Raw genomic sequence first — 14167 nt, 5'->3', positions numbered from 1 at the left:
TAGAGTATTCTGCAATCATTTGGTGTAGGTGCTTCCTGTGTCTGCTGTCTGCAGGCAGGCCTGTGTTCTGTCGCTGTAAAAATTAAAGCGTTGCATCCAATTTCAATGCTGAAGGAGTAGTCATTAACAACCCATTCAGCTGTGACCAGGGCATTCCCCGACCCACAGCTGCATGTAAACAAAGGGGCGTGATGCTGGTGACATAATTGACTTCATATGGCCACATGACCATATTAAGCAATGTCAATGTCATTGTGAGCTGGTTAGGGGTCCAAAAGGACAACTAAAACCAGTTCACCAAGGATTGCGTAAACACCTACTAGGGCCCTTATATGCAACAGGTATGTGTTACATAAGTTTCAACTTTGCACTAGGTGTGCTTTTGTACTGCATATATATTTGTGAATGATCCCTCTTAAAGCATTCCCAATTTGGTGAAGGCATGTAGGCTGGTATCAACATGACAGTGACCCATACATTTGCTCTCCTTTTTTTATGGGGATACCAGACCCTATGCCTGGTGTATCAGGGTGGTGCTGCCTGGGAAAGGGTGCCCATAAAAAAAAGATGTACTTTAAATTGTACTCTCCATGGGGCATGTTTATAAATCAGTAAATGTGACATTCATTTAAAATTCACTGCAGAAGCTTGTGAAACGCCTATACATAATCTTTAACGTCTTGTTAAATAAAGGCATAATGAATACAAATCAGAAAACATTACTTGAAAATAATATTTTCACTTACCAGGTGAGAAGTCATGAGTCTTATTGATGTCGTGCAGTTCATTGCCTCTCTCTCCATTTAGAACAAATGAGGGCTGGATTTTCCTCCACTCAGGCTTGGAACTCACCTAAAAAAAGCACCAAAAGAAGTTGTATTGAAGTACACTTTACATCCTCACGTATGAAAGTATTCAGCTCCAACCAAAACTTGGAATACATCAGGCAGCTGAATGAAGTGCCCCAATAAAAGATTACTAATATGTATCAATGTGGATGATTTTGATAACACTAGGAAATGGCCTTTTATTGCCATTTGGTAACTTGTTTACTCCTAAAATGGCTTTTTGTTCTGAGTGTTTGCTGAACACTGAACAGTATTTCTTATTTCCTAACAACCAGTTAGTGTCTCTGTTACTGTGCATGTTCTAACCTGCCCCAATAACAGCACAGTTAGAAGCTGGCTGCATGCTAATGCTGGCCATGTTTTCTATTCTCTCATTTCAACTGCGAAGTGAACAATTGAAAATCAATAATCAATAGATTCCTCCATCCATGCTAAATAGCATAAATGGAGAAATTTCCACTGCCAGATATTGTATTCAGACAGCCGCAGCATCCACGGCTTCCTTAATCCAAGAACAGTGACTGAATCTGTTAGGATGCCACAGTTTTCTATTGCTATTCACATATATCTCACATCCAGCGGTTATCTGCAGCGGGGAACAGAGACTGGCCCTGGACATAATCTGTTTGCATCCATGGCTGATCACCTGTTTTCTAGCCACAGGTAACCGCTGGATGTGCAAATACATGTGAATAGTATTGGCTGTGGCTCCAGTCAGGCTGTCATTACTTTGTACAGGCTGTGCGGCTGCATACACTACAAATGAGGTGTTGCAAGAATCTGACAGGCATGACTCCCAAAGGCAGGTGCATGCTGGTATTTGTAGTTTCACAACAGCTGGAGGGCTGGAGTTTGCCTAACCCTGCCTTATAGTATTGGTAAAAACGCACTTCTCTGGCTCACCTCAGCATACTAATATTATTATTATACAGGATTTATATAGCGCCAACATTTTGTGCAGTGCTTTAATAGTAGATAAGCTATAGCTTACTTTGCTTACTTATAGTATAGCTAATAGATAAGATCCACCCCCCATGACCCCTTAGAACAACCCTTCACTAGAGCATACATTTCCCGTTTATGCGATTCTTTATTTCCAACCTTGGTCTGCCTCTGTGCCTCCCTTTAGTTTAGTTACATGAAATCTAGAATATTGAAAATTGTTACCAGATATTTACTATCATTTTACTTTCTTGGCTCTCTGTCAGGTCAGCATAGTTTTCCCTCCCAGGTATTTTGTCCCAAGGTCTGTTTCTTGAACACTGGGGAGGGGATGGTGACCTGAGGGAACTTTAGGCTCTAGTGAGACGTTGTCCTGAGATGTCATGGGGGCATTATAGTAAGCATCTGATAAACAATTTTCTGTATTTCAAATTGGTTGCCTTGAAAAATTAGGGGCTGGTGTACGATGAATGACTAAGATTTTTGTTAACAGCAACAAATTAGCTCATACCTAAAACCTATAATTTAGGTTTCATGTAGGCGATGAATGCGGGCTGGACATGTAAAATTTGGGAGTGTTTCCCCAACTGAGAAGCCCCAGATGCTGCGTATACAACCACTGATGTCTCTGGGCGGCTGTACAAGACTGTATGGCGAATATATGCCAGTATTTTTGTAAGACATATGCGTACAAATATATGCCTTGAATGCAGTCTTCATTTGAAGCATACGTTCGTACGCATGCACAAATTTAGGAAAGTATTGCCATATTCCTGCCATAAAGGCACTGATGTCTATGGGCAGCTGTATCCAGCACCTGTGGCTTCTTGAGAAGGGCAATAAGCCCACATTTTTTGTGTACAGCCCCCATTAACCTGTGTGTATGAGACTAAAACATTAAGCAAAGATTCTTATTAGTTGCCATGAGCTGCAGGAATTATTCTTCTTAGCACATTCTTCATATAATAGCCCTCTAGTGTTCCAGCACTCTAATGACAAAGAGATTCCCTACAAAGCTGAGTTCTGGCATTGGGGGAAAAGAAAATACAAACAATGTACAGTAGGAGAATCTAATGCTCACCACACAAGTTACAATCTGATTGTGCAATCTCCTTTAGATCTACCAGTCAGAAGAATGGCTGTCTCATTGGATAGAAATTGATTGGATAGATCAGGTAGGCCATCATATTACATAGTTTTGTTAAATCTGATAGTACAAAGGTTGTATGGTCAGATTTTAACACGCATGGTGACCCTAAGAGAAATTAGAAATCTGAAACTTACCTCAGGCAACTGCGGTAGAAATCTTGACTGCATCTTCGGTACCTTCTGTCTGTTCTTGTACGCGGGCTGTTCAAAATCAGATCACAGATACATTTATAAAGCATATCCCATGACACTGATGCTTCATTGTGAAGTATGTATCATTTTACAGACATTATCCTGATCTACGTGGAGGACTATGCAGATTTTTACAGTGAAATTTTAGTTCAGAATTCAAATTTCTGAAAACTCCCTCATTCAAAAACCTGTGTTTTCTTTAATGATCTCAGCCGTTTATACCTGTTAGATTATTAATGTAACTCTAACCAGTAAGGCTGAGGCTGCACTTACAATTTCAGATCGGGCTGTTGAATGATTAAAAGTCTCCCATGCTCTTTCATAGAACTTTCCTTGATAGATCGCTACATCTGTGACAGAGGCCTTTTATCTGACCTTCTACATGATAGCAGATACGTCATGAATCTGTATGATCATACCATGTCACAGAGGTAGTGACGGATCGCAAGTGTTTCTCTAAGCAATCACACTGGTTATTTAAAGCCTATCTCCAGGAAAAAGAAAACTCCCATTCTGGGGTACAGCTAGACCATGGCACCCAGGGCACATGCCCCACATCTTCTACTAAATGCCCCCGGATCTCGCTTGAGATATGGAAAAGATACATACTATGTATTATACAGTTTTGAAACATTGTCCTATTTATCTACTTTTCAATTCATCTTTTATTTTTATTTTTGTCATCATAATGTGACATTAAAGTTTTCAGACCAATTAATTTTTGTTCAGTTAAAAAGTTTATATTAGTCTTTGATTTGATTCAAAGTGGTCATCACGGTATCCTACCAGCCCCTCAACATTTTAATGCGTGCCCAGAGGTGCCCCTGATCTGTTAGTTGCCTTGAACCCTCCTGCTCCCATTGCAGTGGTGCAATCCCTGCACTGAAAGGGTTAACGGCTGGTTTTTGTCTGGGTGTATTATGTAAAGCATGTTTACTCACCTGATCTCTGCTCCAAAGAACAGCACCTGAAGCTTTTTCCTCTCTGTGTATCAGCAGTCAGAGGGCCGCTAGCGTCATTACATACAATGCGGAATCCGCAGCACAACAGTATATGTGAGGACGCTGAGGGACAGTGCACAAGCCGGAGTGGTGAGTGAATTACACGCATTCTCATAGTTAGAGCCGACCTGTGACATTGAAACTGGCTCTATTGATCGGGAAGTGATCATCTCCCTGCAGATAGCGGTGACTGTCAGCGCTGACGGGAGGAAAGGACAGAGTAGGGGGCAGGCACAGCTGGCTCTGCCTCTAGATGTCAATCAGCCAGCTGGGTGGATCTTGACAGCATTGTCGGGATCCGGCCCTGCCCGGCTGCGGCCATATACTGAGCTTTGGGTCACAGGTGGACGTTATTATATGTCCTCCCGTGACCCTAAAGAGAACTATGCAATAAAAAGGTCACCCCATAGTTCTGTTTTAATAGAATATTTAAAATCTGCATATGTAGTCATTGTCAAAGTAGAACGGAACTAATTTGGTTCAAGTTACATTAAATTGTATCATAACTGCTATATAAAATGTATATTCTGTGAAATGTATTCTACACAAAAGTCATGCAGAGATCAACAACAAATTTGGTTACAATGCAGTGATTTGAGCAGTGCCATGCACAGTCCATGGGAGATGTTCATTGTAGAAGGCATTAGGACTTAGCAAACATAATTGAACTTTCAGCCTGGGTTCACACTCCAGCGATTCATTGTTTGAGTGTCTTTACTGTTTTTAACAGCCAATGAAAAGCAGGTTACTGGGAGGAGATGACTACTGGTTGTCAGGTGTAAAGCATGCATGAATACTAGAGGTGCACCGAAATGGAAATTTTAAAACCGAAACTAAACCAAAATTAAAAAAATTGTCAGGCCGAAACCGATATCGAAAATATTTTTATTTTTATTTTTTTCAAATTTTTCAAATATTTTATTTTAACATTTTTTATAAACTATTAATATTTTTAATATTTATTTTTATTTATTAATTTATTTTGTATTTCATATTTTTATTTTTTACTTTACTTTTAGGGGCCTCGGTGAAATATTGGGGGCCTGAACAGACCCCTGATATTTCCCTTTTAAAATAGAAAAAGAGATTGAGGACACAAAGTCCTCAATCTCTTTTTCTGTATCCCCTGTTATCCTCTATGAGTGTTTCTGTTCCTTCATAACATGTGGACAGAGTATGTTTACTATAACTACAACTATGAATGAACAGGAGGTGATGTAGATCACTCCCATTCATTCATAATTGAGGATATAGTAACCATACTCTGTCCTCAATTATGCACAAACACTGATCGCTGAGTGTTTGCTCTCACTCTCCTCTCTGACACGCTGTCACAGGAGGCTGAGCGAGCGGAGCAGGGAGGAGAACTCAGCCTCCTGTGACAGCACGTGCTGTCTCCGCCCACACGCCACTCTGCCGGACTGTGATAGGAGGCTGAGCGGTGTGGGAGAAGAAGCTGGCCGCTCACAGTGCTCTCCTCCCGCAGCGCTCGGCCGGCTATCACAGTTTCTCTCCTCCCCGCTGGGACACCGAGCAGCGCCCAGCGGGGAGGAAAGAAAGAATGGATGCGCCGCTGTATCGGCGTTATGGCATTATGCCAAAAGTGTCATTTTCGGCCGATATATTTCGGCGGCCTATATATCGGTGCATCCCTAATGAATACGCATGTTTCCAGTCTTTCCTATCTAAAGTCTAAATGGCCAACAAACGCGCAATCCTGACCAAAGAAGCGCCTGCACTTTGTGCAGATCTGAACAGGCCCCATAGAACTTAATGGAAATCTTACAGTCAAGTGTTGTGCTTCGCTCGGGTACAAACAGATGCTAACATGCTAACACATTTGGTATTTTGAAGCTTTGTTTATTTTATTCATGCTTTTTTTGTAGTTTGCAGACTTTTTTGTTTCAGTCAGTGGAAATCTAGTTACTAGGAGGAGGAGATGGTTGTTAGGCATAAAGGCTACCATTGAAGTCTATGGGGCCAAAAGCACAGTGCCAGATTTACCATTAGGCAGAGTAGGCAGAGTAGGCACATGCCTACAGGCACCCTCCATAGAGGAGTGCCATGCAGCTACATGCCCTGCCTAATTCCCGGAGTTGTGTCAAGATACAACACTGGCAATAGAAAGGAGGGTGCATTCTACACTAAATGCACCCTCCTCCTCCAAGACCAGCAGTGCCTACAGGAACCTCTGGCATTCGCAAACGCAGGGGAAGGACCTCGGCGCTGCGTAAGGCTGCATTGTGTGATGCTGACAGGTGTTTAGAGCAGCCTTACGCAACGCCTGGGTCCTCCTCTGCATTTGTGAAAGACAGCAGGTAAGGGTACCGGCTCGGGCTCAACAGATTTCCATTCGTGCCTACAGGCGCCCCAAATCGAAATCCGCAATGTAAAAACATGATTCTGCCATGAAAAGTATTTCATGTACTTTTTCCAGCTACAAGCAACACGACGCTCAACTGTGACTAGGCTCCATTGAAGATAATGGGATTCTTCATGGTGAGGTTGTCACACTTTGGGAAACCGGCAACAAATCGCACAGGTGTGAATGGGATTCTAATAAAAATGATCAGAAGCTTACCTGGTCCATTGTACAGATCTCCTCTACTCCTCAATATGAAGACATAAGTAATGTCAGTGCCAATCACTGCTCTGGAGAAGTTGTAGTCACTCTGTTGCTAGGCAACCGACTCTTAAAAACGGGATTTTGCGAAGATTGGCTATATGGAAAAAACTCACAAGTGAAGCCAACACCATTTATACGGCATAGTTGGCTGCAGCTTGCAGGTTTCGTCCGTCTTTCCTCAATGTTTCTATCCGGGTCTATTCGCAGAGTTCCAAAGCGAACCCAGTTCAAGGAGCTTCACAAGTTTGTGCTGCGGAAAGCTGTTGCTATAGAAGCTGCCGAGAGCTATGGAGGGGCGGAGCGCCGGGAGTGGGCGTGTCTCCTGGAAGTGTCTCCGGGAGTTGCGCCGCCATGTTTTTGGTTTCAACCTATGCTGCATTGTGAACTGTCAGAGAGATGGCAAAGCTGTTAGAGCCGAGTACTCTGATATCCGCTACATCGTGCCATTAATGAGACCCACTGATTCCTGCACCGTTTTCTCTTGCTATTGTCTTATTTATTATTTTTGAAATGATAAATTGTGTATGAACATTTATCTATCTTATTTATTGTTGTTATTACTCTGGCTTTCTTTTGCTGTGCTAACAGCCCTAGGCTCCAACGATTGTAGGAATCACTCCAAATACATTGTCATGTTACATTTTATCAGCTAGTAAAAAACAACCACATTACAAAATAAAGGGACATTTCACCTAAGCAAATAATAAATGCAAACATCTTAAAAGAAAATATGTGCATTTATAAATTTTTTTGTATAGGAGCCAGTAAAAACATTGTAACTGCAATCAGTGGATGGCGGGTGCAATGCTCTGGCTACTGCTCCTGCAGACTCTTCTTCCCATCCATGATCTTACTTTGGTATAGAAATTCAGTAACAGGGACAGGAAGGAGTGTCAATGGGCTACAAGTGCAGTGATGTCACTACACCTACAGTATATTCCATTCAGAAGTGCAAGTCCTTATGCCATGGTAACTTATGGGATTTGTAGGTTTTTTCATTCACAGATCCTGTCAAATGGGTGACTCTGAGGGGTGTGGCCACTGAGGGGCGCTGTAAAGCTTTCTCGCACAGGGCGCCTAAAGGCCTAAGGCCGGCCCTGTGGGTGACTGTGTGGGCAGAGCCATGCACAGTCGTACCAAATTCAAAAATATATACCTGCAGGTAGAAGAACCCTGTGATTCAGGTAAGTGGACGGTGACTGCAATCTGATCATGTACACCCTAAATATGGATGTAACATGAAACATTGTCAGAAAGGTAAACTTAGCCTTCAAGTGCTATTTAGTATTATATCATGTGGTCATGAAGGTGGGATAAATATTGATAGGTGACACTGACAAGAGGAATATGCAATAGTCACATGGGGCTGACCATAAACTGCATAATCTGATTATACAATCTCTTTAAAGGAGAACTACGGGGTTAAGGCTTTTCCCCATAGTTCTCCTTAGGATAACGGGAGGACACAAACTAGCGCCATCTCGTCACCCTAGGCTCAGTATACCGCGAGCTGTAGCAGAGCCAGCTGTACCCGCCCCCTCCCCCGTCCGTTCCGCCAGTCAGCGCTGGTGTTCGCTCACCTCCCGATCTACTGAGCCGACCTGTGACAGTCTCATTGTCACAGGTCGGCTAGAACTATGAGGTGAGTGAAAAGCACTCACCTCATAGTTCTCCTTTAAGGTTTAGGCCCCATTCACACTGCGCGATTGACAAATCGCGCGTCTGTCACGCGATTTGCAAATGCTTGCATTGAGCAAGCTAGAATCGCGGCAAAATCCGCTCCAAAGAGGGTCCTGCTATAGCGACGCACGACCTGCGACAGCAGGACCCTTTGCCCCATTGCCAAGCATTGGAGAGCGATATCACGCGGTAAATAGCCGCGATATCGCGGGAATTACCGCGCGATAAATCGCTCAGCGTGAACGGGGCCTTACCGTCAAATATGCAGTGCAAGGGTCTGCCTGATTGGATACCAATTGAATGGATTGTTAGGTGTGTCCTCATATAATAGTTTTGGTAAATCTTATACTCACCACTACACACATTACAATCTGACCATACAATAATCCTTTACATCTACCAAAAACAATGTAGTGCCAGAGTCTGCCTCACTGCATACAAATTGATTGGATAGTTTATGTTGGTCCTCATATTACAAAGTTGTGGCAAATCTAAAGTTGATTGTACAGAGATTGTATGGTCAGATTTTAACATGTATGGTGAGCCTAAAGGATATTGTACAGAGATTGTACAATGTGTAGTATTTCAGTGAGTCAGTCCATGTAAAGGTGTATGTTTGCTGAAAGTTTTCTTTAGTGAGGGCTTGCAAAGTAACACCTGTGGCTTGGGATATGTTCGGGTTTAGCTATATGGCTGGCATCATGTTAAATTTGTTTGGAGGTTTGGAAGTGAAACATGGGGGGTAGTCAGGATTAAGATTTAAGAGTATATCAGCAAAGAGGGAAAAGTGGTGATTCAAACCTGTAATATTTAAGTTCAGCTTGTGGGTTGATATAAAGTAGTGATGGGCTCGATGTTCGAGTCGAACTGAGTTCGACTCGAACATCGTCAGTTCGTGTGTTCGGCGAACACACGAACTGTCAGGGCGTTTGGTGTGCACTTGGCCTGCCGAGTGCCCCACAAGCACTGCGCCTTGTGAAGCCCTGATTGGCTAAAGCCTTGCACCTGACCAAAGGTCAGGTGCAAGACCTTGCCCAATCAGGGACCAGTACTCTGTAAGAGCCATGATTGGGCAAAGTCATGATGACTTTGCCCAATCATGGCTCACCTGTCAGATGCCGTACAACTGTAAACAGTTGGGCAGAGCTAGCTGTCACCGCTAGCTCTACCCAATTGTTTATATGTTGCAGGCATCTGTCAAAATTACATTATGCGGCGGGAGTTCGTCGCAAGTGGACGGGACGGCGGTCGTCTTTTATTAAATTATTATTTCTATTTATTTTTTATTGTTTCAATTTATATTTTGTCGCTGTCGTGGACAACGCTGGATTTAGTGATTGACCCTGGATTACGTCGGTGGATCCATTTTTGGGGATTTAAAAAAAAAAAAGACTTGTCAAAAACGTGTCTTTTGTTTTTTTTCCAAATAAAGGATTTTTTCAAAAGTCTGGCCTCTTTTTTACAATTTGATTTAACCCTTTAGAGAATGGGTAGGGGTACCCTTTACTCATTCACAAGGGGGGGCACATCTGGGTGCCCTTTTATTAAAGGGATACCCCGATGTGAATAAGTCTGCTGCCGACACCCCCATAACCAACGCCCCAGGTCTTCTGGGGAAGAGGCCTTTCGCCCATCAGCACGGGGACAAGGTGCTTTTCCAGGGGCGACCCTGGAAAAGCACCCTCCCAGTGCCAAGGGCATGTGGCCTGGTATCGCAGGGAGGGGGGGCGCTCAATCACACCCCCCCCCTTCCTGCCCTGCCAGGCCTGTGCTCGGATCAAGGGTCTGTTTGAGAATTGTAGGGGGGACCCCACGTCTCCCCCCGGTTGGGAACTGTAGGGGTAACCACACGCTTTCTTTTTTTTCTTTATAAATGTCACTTTTTGCTGCAGCAGGTTCTATACATCATACAGATGTGCCACTTTACAGGCAGTTTAAAGGGACCCCCCAGGCATGATACTTAAAGGAATTTTTCATTTTTATTGTTTCACTTTAAGTGATATTAAAATCACTGCTCCTTTAAAAACTGTATTTTTCGAAACATTTTTTTAATTGATGCATGTCTCCCAGGGCAGTGCCCGAAACCCCATAAACTTTTTGTTGGCCAATAAATTGCATAGGCTTCAAAATGGGGACATTTGATTTTCAAAGTTCTACCACCTGCATTGAGTTCGAATTCAAACTTTTCCCATGTTCTAAAGTTCGATCTGAACCGAACAGGGAGGTGTTCGGCCCATCACTAATATAGAGTGACTTTAACCATGTCAAGACATTATCACTGAAGCCCCACTGGTGTAAGGTACCAAATAGATAGGGCCAAGATAGGGTATCCAAAGCTTTACAGATGTCAAGTGATAGCAACATAATTTCTTGTAAGCGTTTTTGGACAAGATGAAAGAGAATGTTCATGGAAATGACCATCAACCAATGCAGGAGTGGGAGTGGCGGGGATGGGAATAATAAGTATAGTCTTTGGAGAGTGCATGGAACTCCCATCAAACATCAACCAGGTCATTTTGAAGTTGGATATGGTTGAATTGCTTGTACACTGGGAAAAGGTACTTTCAGAATTCAGAACAGTTTCCGCATAGAAGGAATGATGCATTTGATACAGGGAATAGACATGGCCTAGAAAGGTGGTTTGTCAAGAATTCAGGACATAATAGGTGAGAAAGGTTACCTCAGTATCCTGGAGGTTGCCTTGTAATAAGAGGTATCTACCCTATTGTTCGCTATCTACCTTGCTCAACAGAAGGGAGATGACTTGTGAAACACAATTAAGATTTGTTTTTTGAGGGGAGCATTAACTTCAAAGATCATTTAAGTATTGTGGAGCTGAGACTTTAGCTAAGTGTTTTTGTTGAGGGCAGGCTAAGTCATCCTGGTGATTACATAAATATCAAAATATTTTGACCCACTTTCGGGGACAATTGAAGCCTTGAATGTTGGGGTCATCCAGTTAATTATTATTTGTTAGTGATATCAGGATGCCTACAGAGCTGCTCCAGGGCTTTCTGGGACGAAAGGGGATAAGTAGAAAGAGAAAAAGGAGGGGAAGAAGAAGAGAAGGACAGGGGCTTCGTACTAATCACACGCATAACCTGTCCTTCCCGGGAGTTGCCCGATACGGCCGTGTACACGGGGGTGTACGTGCCGGCCTTTTCTCGTGTGAATGAGGCCTAAAATGAATCAGATTGGGGATTGGTTTACCCCCACACCCAGGTAGTGTAGAACCACAAAACACATTGAGACAGTGTTTCTTACCCCAAGTTGACCAAGTAAAAAGTTTGATTTTATAGTTTGACCATTTACAATTTAAAACAATATTTCTGGAAAAAAAAGTGGAGCGCTTTGCGAGTGTTCAATTAACATTAGTTACATGTTTAGGTTTATGCATATGAAGCCATGGAATTGAAAGTATCAACCTGTTCCACTTCAGTGCTTAACAATTTGAATTCAGAGATTTTATCACTAACAGTGAAAAATGTGGGACTCTGATCTTTAAGTGATAGGTTCAGTGTATTCAGTTTGTCATTTTTTTTCAGCAAAGCATGCAATACCTTTCAAATTAGGGTCAGTAGACATATAATTGATGTGTCTCTGCAGTTTGCCTCATGTTGTCTGCTATTATAGCTTTTTATGAAACATCAGGATCTGGTTTATGATTTATAGTTGTAACATCACGTTTCCTCACTTCTTCGAAACAACTGCTGTGTATATCTGTAAGCTGTTGCGGTCACAGCACACCTAGCTGCTATGTTGCCCATAAAGCCTTCTCACCTTTATCCGTAGGTACCCCCAGGTGCACTTACCTCTAGTTCAGAACCAATGATAAACAAATGAAAAATGTTTCCAAAGTAAATAAAAATTGAATAAATAAAAACCAGCCCCGCTGCCCCCATCTGCACGCGAATAAACGCGCAGTGTTTTCAACTGCGATTGTGTGCAACCACACGGGCAGGGCTGTATTGCAGCAGGAAAACGCTCAATCTGCCTGGCACGACTGTGGTGCTATTAGAAAATAATGGCACTGACAGCACAAATTAAAATTATTAAATCAAAACAATCTAAAATATAAACAATCAACGTCCCCCCCTCAGCGGGCCGTGGTAAAATTATCAAGTGTTAACCGGTCCGCAGCGATAAAAAGGTTGGGAAGCACTGAATTAGATGACTGGTTAGGTAGGATGTCTGTGTCTGTTCTGTTCTATTGTTTTTCAATGCCTCTTTCTGGAAGGTAAATTAAAAGGACCCACAGCCTAGCAGCCTGTCTACTACATCCTTGGTTCTCAACTGGTGGGTCGTGACCCAAAAGTGGGTCGCGACCCTATGTTCAGTGGACAGTAGAAAGGAATCATGGCACACTCACAAGTCAGCATGTAAAAAAACTTGTCTCACCACTAAGGTTAATAACAGAGGTTTGGATACACGTCTTCTGCAGAAAATGTGAAAGCCGCACAGCCGCGCCAAGGCACCTCTTATAGTGCGGTCCTAACTCTAAACTATGAGAGTCTCCATCTTGGAGCACATGGGGTCAGAAGATTTCAAATTGGGTGCAGTTTACTGTTTTAAGCCCATTTCGTGTGCACCTTACTGTATAGTTGGTGACAAATTGTTGAGTGCGTTTGTCATTTGTTTTGCTTGACCTATGTTCAGTGGGTCGCTGCATGCCTTCCACTTTTCTAGGTGAGAGGCTCCTCTGCCTCCCCCTAACGCAGCACTTTCAGTTCTCGCGCCTAGCAGCCATTCAGAATATGCTGACCGGTGCCGAGTGTTAGCTTGAGGTGGGATAGGATGGGGGTATGGCCACGAGCGAGCTCCATCCATACGTGCATTGCTTGCAGCTCCCTCATGTGTCCTGTAGAGGTGCCAGGACCAGAGTAACGCACTGTACCACGCAATCACACCTAGTACGTGTTCTGGTGCGGCAGGCATGTTGCGTTACCATTCATTTGAATGGTACCCCAAACACACCTCCCACCCACAGTTCGATCGCCTGCAGTGGGTCGCGACTTAATGGCCAAGGACAAATGTGGGTCCTGAGGTTACACGGGTTGAGAACCACTGTACTACATGATACCACTTTATCAATAAAAAGATACAAAAAGTTGCTTTCAATCCACCTCCTAAATGCAGCCAAAGCTTGAAGTACTATTGAAAAAAAAAGCCCCCATCACTGGAACTGTTTTACGTCATTTTCAGGCCTAAAATGTGGAATATAACATGGGTGCAAAAATTGAAAAAAGGGCCTCAGTCATGAAGGGGTTAAACTGAATCAATTAAATAATGCATAGTAAGAGACCTCGCTCTCTCATTAAGCAACCAAGATGAAAAATTCAGGAAAGCCCGTTTGTTTTAAGGTGATTTTATTGGTTTTACATATAAGATAAGACAAGAAAACAGCAACAAGCTCAATAAAGGTAGTTACTAAAAATTCAGGTGTTCTGTAGTATTTTGGTATATACTGCTTATATACTGCCTTTAGAAATATGTAGACATAGGGCAACTGAAGGATGTCTGTCACAGGAACACACTCAAGGTAATGCAGATTTTAAGTCAGATGGCAGCATAAAGCCTTCATAAGGCAAAATTATATAAATAAATAAGAGGTTTGGGTACAATGTGAGGTGAGGATACCCACATTACCCCAAATTGTTTTAAGAAGGACAAGGGTGTGTGTGCGTGTGTGTGTGTGGGGGGGGGGGGTGTCCCACCTTTATTTGCCCCCC

General features: G+C 42.9%; 1 protein-coding gene across 1 annotated transcript in view; it reads right to left on the bottom strand.

The window, feature by feature from the left end:
* The window catches only part of DNAH7 (dynein axonemal heavy chain 7), a 273490-nt gene that overhangs the window by 240516 nt on the left and 18807 nt on the right, over positions 1-14167 (bottom strand). The window contains exons 2-3 of the mRNA XM_018562004.1: positions 3075-3140; positions 747-852 (exon numbers count right to left, since the gene is read on the bottom strand). Of these exons, the coding sequence (XP_018417506.1) occupies positions 747-852; positions 3075-3140 (172 nt within the window). The remainder of the gene's footprint in view (positions 1-746; positions 853-3074; positions 3141-14167) is intronic.

This window comes from Nanorana parkeri, unplaced genomic scaffold (assembly GCF_000935625.1).
Source record: "Nanorana parkeri isolate BGI_ZX_2015 unplaced genomic scaffold, ASM93562v1 scaffold555, whole genome shotgun sequence".
NCBI lineage: Eukaryota > Metazoa > Chordata > Amphibia > Anura > Dicroglossidae > Nanorana > Nanorana parkeri.
Note: the sequence above shows the minus strand (reverse complement) of the source record. Positions and strands in the feature narration are given on the sequence as shown.